Below are 7,907 nucleotides of genomic sequence, written 5' to 3'. Positions count from 1 at the left end.
ACAGCGCTGGTGAAGTGGAACGATACCATCGAGTTCTCTGGTGAATGCTCGATAAACACCCCTACCTAGCGCGCCAGCTGTCGGTGTTTTACCACCATGCCCACCGAGGGATACCCCCGAGGTGGTGAGTTTGTAGGTAGGGTGTCGCCGAGATTAGGAAGTCGAAGGTGTAAGGAACACAATGTTTAGACAGGTTTGGGCCGCCGAGAGTGTAATACCCCACGTCCTGTGTGGTTTGTATTGCCTTAGGTGGTGATCGGGTGATCTGTTGCATGAGGCACGAGTTGTCCCTCATTCTCCTGTTCGAGGAGGGTCCCTGTCCACCCTTTTATAGTCTAGGGGGATAGGGTTACATGGAAGTCCTAGTCGGAAACGAGCCCAGGAGTCCTACCCGAGTAGTTTTCGGGTAGTTTCCTACTATCTCCGACTAATTTTACTACTGTATGAGTAGTTTTACTACGCTACGAGTAGTTACAACTGGTGTAGAGCGTGGGCCATGTCCCACCCCTTATCCCGTAAGAAGTCGGCCATGTGCGCGGTCCCATGGGTCCGGGTTTGACAATACCAAAATCATAGGACTTTGATAAAGAATACGGGACACCCAATACAGAACTACTCAGAAGGCCACGCTTCTAGAGGTAGTCGACAACTTGGAGTCCAGCATAAAGTCCCATACTTGGAGAATAAGCGAATTAGGATTTACTCGCACCGTGCGATACTCTGGACTACTTTTTTAGGCGTGGGAGCCTCTTCAACTTTTTTCACAGTGGCTTATGCCATTGGTTGGTACAAACCGTTAGGCTAGTACTCGAAGTAGTCGGAGATGGTTGCAATTAGTCTTTGCGCTTCGACCCATAGGGCAAGTGTAAAAGTAATCATTCAGAAAAGACTCGTGGCAATAGCCCCCGAGTACTTCTGGTGACTTGGCGTAGTTAACACGTTGTGTAGTACTCGTGGCCGAAGCCCACGAGTTATGTAGTCTAGCTTAGACACAAAAAGTAGTCATTTGAGGATCAAACCAACTCTTTATTGATAAACATATTGCGTTGCAGCTGACAACTTTGTGTACAAGTTATCTAGGGATAGAAACGCCGTAGGAGCTCGATATTCCAGGAGTTTGGGACCTCCTGGCCATCAGTGTATAGTAGTTGATACGACCCTAGTCTTGTAACTTTGGCGATGATGAAGGGCCCTTCCAGTCGCGAGTTGAGCTTATGGAGCCCTATCTCGTCTTGGATGCGACAGAGGACTAAATCACCGATGCTGAATGACCTCTCCTCTACATTGCAGTCGTGGTACCGTCAGATGCCTTGTAGATAGCAAGCTGACTGTAGCATAGCATTGTATCTGACTTCTTCTGCCGAACAAAGCTCTAGATATCTTGCCTGATCAGCTTCGCCTTCTTCATACATCTCTAGTCTTGGTGACTTCCACATGATGTCTTCAGGAAGGATAGCTTCTGACCCATAGACAAGAAAAAACGACGATTGACCTATGACTTTGCTTGGTTGAGTGCGAAGCCCATAGACAACTGAAGAGAGCTCATGATTTCACTTGCCCCCTTTTTTGCTGTTCTCGTCATAGAATCTTTCCTTCAGCCCATCAAGGATTAAGCCGTTAGCGTTGTCAACCTGGCCATTGGCGCGCGGGTGAGCAACTGATATGTACTTTTCCTCATGTGAGTGGAAATTATATCCCAGATTTGTGATGATAGTGTTGGGGAAGCCAATGCGGTGCAGGATGTCGCAGATGAAGCTGACTAGTCGATCCATGGAGATCTATCTAATCGGCTTGTACTCGATCCACTTTGTAAACTTCTCAATGACCACCAACACATGGGTAAAACCTCTTGGCGCCGTAGTCAAAGGCCCGATCATGTCGAGGCCCCAGCAAGCAAAAGGCCAGGATGGTGGTATGGTGATGAGGTTATGCGTCGGGACATGAGCCTGTCTGCCGAAGAACTGGCAATTGGTACACCAACGAACGAGGTCTTCGGTGTCAGCCCAAGCTGTTGGCCAGTAATACCCAGACCTGAAGGCTTTCCCTACTTTGGCCAGTAACATCCAGACCTGAAAGCTTTCCCGACTAGTGTCCTTGATGCTGCATGATTGCCACAAACTCCTTTATGAATTTCTTGCAGTATTTCTTTGCCTTCCTCGAGTGGAACGCACTTCATAAGGATGCCTGTTGCTGAACCATGCTTGTACAACTTGTCGCCGACCAGAACAAAACCCTTTGCTTTGCTTCGCCTGATGATGCCTGCAGCCTTAGCGCTTTTTCCATCAACGCCGGGGGTAGCTTCTGATCTTTGATTGAATCGATGAACGGTGTCCGCCAGTCGACCTCGATCATCATGACAAGGGTCCGGAGCGATGGTGCTTTGATCTAGTGCCTTGATGGACGGGTGATGCAACTCGTGTACAAATACTCCTGGTGGGACATTTGCCCGATCAGAGAACAGCTTCAAGAGCACATCTGCCCCCACGTTGTTGTCTCGAACCACATGATGGATCTTGAGTACCAAGAACTTGTTCTCAAGCTTGCGTATTTCCGCGACATACACATCCATGGTGTCTTTATTGATATCCCAGTCCTTGTTGACTTGTTGAACCACCAGAAAGGAGTCGTCGTAGACAGGTAATCGCTTGATGCCAAGGGAGACAACCAGGTGTAGCCCGTGCAGTAACGCCTCGTACTCGGCTTCGTTGTTGGAGACCTCAAATAGTATCTGGAACACATATTTGAGCTGTTCACCCTTAGGTGAGATGAAAAGAACTGCTGCGCCACCACCTCCGAGCTTGAGACAACCGTCGAAGTACATAACCCAATGCTTTGGCATAGTGGCTGAAGCTGAAACTTGATTTTCTCGCCACTCTGCCATGAAGTCGACTAGTGCTTGTGACTTGATGGCGGTGCGAAGCTTGAAATCGATGCTGAGAGCTACCAGTTCCACTACCCACTTGGAGATGCGTCCAGTGTCATCCCGATTGTGGAGTATATTCGCCAATGGAAAATCAGTGACAACTCAGATCTTGTATTCATCGAAGTAGTGGCGAAGCTTCCTTGAAGTGATGAGTATAGCGTAGATAAGTTTCTAAATTGACGGGTAACTAACCTTAGATTTAGAGAGGACTTCACTGATGAAATACACCGGCCGCTGCATGCCAAATGCATGGCCTTCCTCTGGGCGCTCAACGACGATGGTTGTGCTAATGATGTGAGTAGTCATGGCGATGTAGAGCAGCAGGTTCTCACTCGACAATGGAGCGGTCAGGATAGGGGGCGACTGGGGATGATGGTTGAGATCTTCCAGCTCCTACGCCGCCTCCTCTATCCACTGCAACTTGTCTTGCCGCTTCAGGAGCTTGAAGAAAGGTAATCCTCTTTCCCCAAGTCGAGAGATGAATATGTTAAGAGCTGCCATGCACCCTGTGAGCTTCTAGATGTCCTTGATCGTCTGTTGGTGATGGCGGCAATCTTCTCCGAGTTGGCTTCAATTCCCTGGTGGCTGACGATGAACCTGAGTAGTTTCCCTTGTGGTACGCCAAAGACGCACTTGGTTGTGTTGAGCTTGCACCGGAACTTGCGCAAGCTGTTGAAGGTTTCCTCGAGGTCGGAGATGAACTCGTCGTGGTTTCTGGTCTTGACGACCAACTCATCCACATAAGCTTCAATATTGCGGTGTAGCTGATCAGCGAGGCAAAGCTGGATGGCTCGTTGATATGTGGCCCCTGCGTTCTTCAGCCAAGGATATAGTTTTGTAGGCGTATGCTCCAAACGAAGTGATGAACGCTGTCTTGATCTGGTCTTCTTCCTTGAGGGCAATCTGATAGTAGCTCGAGTAGCAGTCAAGGAAAGAGAGCAGGACGCAGCCAGCTGTTGAGTGGATGACTTGGTCGATGCGTGGGAGCGCGAAAGGATCTTTCGGGCAGTGTCTATTGAGATTGGTATAATCCACACACATTCTCCATTCGTTATTATTCTTTTTCAAAACAAGTACAGGTTTAGCTAGCCACTCTGGGTGGTAGACTTCTTTAATGAAACCAGCCACGAGTAGTTTTGCTAACTTCTTTTTGATGGCTTCCCTCTTGTTAGGGGAGAACCGGCGCAGTCGTTGCTTCTTGGGGGTGGCTTTCGGATCGACTTTTAGGCAATGCTCAATCAACTCCTTGGGCACCCCTGGTATATCTGTTAGTTTCCACGCAAATATATCTCGGTTGGCCCTAAGGAAGTCGACGAGCACGAGTTCCAATTTGCCGTCCAGCCCAGCACTGATGAGTGCTATTTTAGACGAGTCACCCTCCTGCAGTAGGATGGTCTTCACGCCGACATTGTTGGTGTTGGGCTTCACCGTCGACTGGCCCAGCTTCTTCTACAGAGGTACAGCTGGAATCATCATCTTCGACTGGGAGAGCTGCTGTGTGGCTGTGAACACTTCAGTTTCTGACACGCATGTAGTCGAGACGTACTCGATTGTCTCTTGATCGTAGTCGTAGAACTTCCTCAAGTCATCACGGAAGGTGAGGACCCCTATCTTGCCCGGCATCTTGAGGAGCAGGTAGACATAATGCGGTACGGCCATGAATTTGGCCAGAGCAGGTCTGCCGAGGATGGCATGGTACGAGGACTCGAAGTTTGCCACCTCATACTTGATGTACTCCATACGGTAGTTTTCTTTTGTCCCAAAAGTAACTGGCAGTGTTACCAAACCAATCGGTATAGCCGCATTTCCTGGAACGATGCCGTAGAACGAAGTCTTGCTTGGGTGAGCAACTTGGAGATGTCTAGCCCCATCTTCTTCAAAGTACGCGGGAAGAGCAGGTTGAGTCTGCTCCCGCCGTCGATGAGTACTCGGGTGAGCTGTGAGCCGGCCACTACAGGATCCAGAACAAGCGGAAATTTTCTCGGCTCGAAGAAGCTGGTCCACTGATCCTCTTGAAAGAAAGAAATCGGGACCTCGCTGTATATTAAGGGCCACTTTATGGTTGGCTATAGATAAGATCTCACGCAGAATTAACGAAGTTGGGTGGAAAATGCGCCGTTATGAAGACCTTGAGCAGTCGCGCGAAGCACTTCGCAGAAATCTTATTCGCCCTCTCTTGGTATAGAATTTCAAAGGCGAAGGGTTCCGAAGACCTCCTCTCCCGTTCGTCGGTGCACGCTGGCGCTCGGGATGGAGAAGGCTACAGTGGCGGCGCAGCAGCGAGAAGAGGCAAAACCCTATCTCATTCAGATGTATTTCTGGTGGAGGCTGTTGGATAAAATATATATATATATATATATAATATATATATATATATATGAAAGCCAACCGCTATCCCTCTCCTCCATCCTCTCCTACGTGAGTAAGATGAGACTAAACTTACACGACATCCTATTGCATACATGGGTTATTGAGATTTACTAAAAATTCTAAAATTATTAATGGGCCAAGCCCACTAAAATTTTCAGCAGCATTTGCTGGTGAGCCCACCAAGCTCAATCACCATCGCCGGGATGTTGAGCCGGGTCCTGTGCGTGGATGTTGAGCCGGGTCGTGTACTGCGGCGCACGCGCCGGGATGGAGACGGACCTCACCTTGACGGCCTTGAGGCCGTCCATGTACTTCCGAGAGTAGGGCTTTATCGTCCATTCCCGCAGCGGCGCGCGCGGAGAGACGAGCATGACCGTCGCGGCGGCGCCTCCGCGTGCCCGCGCGTCGCCGGCCAGCTCGCAGATGTTGTACTTACCGATCGACGTGTCGCAGAGGGGCTTCGTGTGCGCGACATTGTTGAAATCGTCCGTTCCTCCTCCTTCTCACACAGCATCAGTTAACACAGTGAGTGTAATGTAATCACGATTTGGGCGCAAAGAATTCTTTTACCGAATTCAGCGAATTCAGCAATGTCCTTTTCCGTTGGTTGCTCCCAATTGTCAGAATTCCTTTCGCTGCCAACTAGCATCAAAGCAAAGGGACAAAAGGGAATCCATTAGTCTGATTGAAACACAGCAAAGACGAGGCTGCCCTATCCGATCCAAAGGAAAAGTAACAAGCACAAAAGACCGTATGTACCTGATTGTTCCTCGATTGGATTTTTGTCTGCCCATTCCGTCTGCACACCTTTCTGCTGTCACTCATCACGGGACTTGTGCTTGCCTTGGAGGCGGGCAGTTGATGGTTCCGTGCGCGGCTCGGCCACCTCCTTGCTGCTGCCGGGTTCCTCCAGTCAAGTCCCCTGCTCCCGAAATCTACACCAAGAGAAGATACGCAACTCCATCACTCAACACATAATCGACGCGAAATTTTTTACAAAATCCAAACGAGCTAAACAGCGCATATATACTGTGTTCTTGATGGCCTCTTTGCTGCCTTGCAGCAACCGTTTTAGCTGTGCTGAATGTCGTTATAGCAATATCCACAGGAATAGGAAATGATTCTGGTCCAAACTGTAACAGCCTTCTGTCATCACGATGCAATTTTGCAAACTGAACTATGTGCCAAATATGTGATAGAGCTTTCTCTAGTTGCCCCACTGTATGACAACCAAAGGAGGGCCAAGGTGTTGGCCTAAGATGAACACCGGCACATTGCATGTCCAGTTGTCTAGGTGGTGGCCATGGTGGACTTTGCTGTACAGTGGCCCAATCCCTACTGAATGGCGGCCATAAACTGAAGTATAACTGAATAGTTTCAGGAGGAAAATTGTTGCAGTGTTGTTTAGGAGGTGGCCAAAGTCCTTTGTCAACCATAGTACCAGGCAATGGCTCTAGCAGCACAGGGCTCTGGACAAGCAGTCGCTCAAACACATTCTGGCGATCACGAACCTTGGTTTCCATACACAGCAGAACAACACCAAACAAGTAGGATGGGGCAGAATTGGTGATGTACCTGACCTGGCTGCACTCGAATGAACTACCCTTGATGGAATCTAGTGATGAATCAGCCGAGATTGGTGAAGTAGTTAGCATGGTGTCCCTGTTGCGGACTTGCGTCGAACACCTTGTGAGCGAGTTGTTGGCGGCCTCATCCTCTACACTTGGGGCAACAGGTGCAAGGGTGGAAGTCGGTGCCGCACTGCTCGGCTTCAGCACGTCGATGACGGGGCGGGTGGTCGATGCCGCGGTGGGTGCGGTCGGTGCCAAGGATGCCGACAAGGTCGTCGTGGGCGCCGTGTGCTTGGTGACGTCGGCGGTGGTGTCGCCCTCGGCACTAATGTGCTGCGTCGTGGCAACGATGGCTGCAGGCGAAGTAGTAGGCATGGACATCAGCACGCCGGCGTCATGGCCGGGGCAATCAGTTGAACGCCTCGTTGGTTTGTTGGTGGTCGTGTCGCTGAACGTCATGGTGGTGGCTGCTGCAGACGAAATAGTGGGCGCCGCGGTGGTCGTGGTCGGTGAAGCGGTTGGTGCCAGCGCTGCCAAAGGAGGTAGCTCGCTGATGACCTGGGCGGCAAGGGTACCACTACGGGATTTGAGCCGCTGATCCCATTTGGCATCCTGAGCGGTGAACCACCGATCCCACTTGGCTTCCTGCTCGGCGAAGTGCTTGTTGAGCGTGTCCAGTATGAGCTTGGTGTCGAGAGTCATGGCGTCGTGTCGTGGATGCAGCTGGTGCGCCGAATCTCTAGTGGGAAATCCTCTCCAGATCGAGCAGCGGGGATGGGAATTACGGGACACGACTCCGTTCTACGAAGACATCAAAGATCGAGCTCACCAAACCCAATCCGTGTGCCACCCAATCGATGAAATCCGGATCCAACACCGAACCAAATCACACCAAATCTAATAGCACCGAGGATCAAGAATCTCTGATACTAATTGTTAGCAGTTGGTTAGTGGGGATCGAAGAGAGAGATAGAATTTAGATAGAGTAGCAAGAATTGGGGATAGTGATGGATCGGAGGCGGTACGAGATCCGCTATGTCTTA

General features: G+C 50.1%; 1 protein-coding gene across 2 annotated transcripts; it reads right to left on the bottom strand.

The window, feature by feature from the left end:
• Positions 1-5,362: 5,362 nt before the first annotated feature.
• LOC112890761 lies at positions 5,363-7,907 on the bottom strand. 2 transcript variants are annotated; one of them, XM_025957617.1, is made up of 4 exons: positions 6,324-7,907; positions 6,053-6,228; positions 5,864-5,935; positions 5,363-5,792 (listed from the first exon to the last, which is right to left on the bottom strand). In XM_025957617.1, the coding sequence occupies exons 1-4, from the start codon at positions 7,564-7,566 to the stop codon at positions 5,622-5,624; spliced, it is 1,662 nt and encodes a 553-aa protein (XP_025813402.1). In that variant the 5' UTR covers positions 7,567-7,907; the 3' UTR covers positions 5,363-5,621. The 2 variants fall into 2 exon arrangements, 1 of the variants encoding a protein (XP_025813402.1); XR_003228337.1 differs by having other exon boundaries at positions 5,363-5,935; positions 6,869-7,907.

The sequence above is a fragment of the Panicum hallii genome, chromosome 4, assembly GCF_002211085.1.
Source record: "Panicum hallii strain FIL2 chromosome 4, PHallii_v3.1, whole genome shotgun sequence".
Lineage (NCBI taxonomy): Eukaryota > Viridiplantae > Streptophyta > Magnoliopsida > Poales > Poaceae > Panicum > Panicum hallii.
Note: the sequence above shows the minus strand (reverse complement) of the source record. Positions and strands in the feature narration are given on the sequence as shown.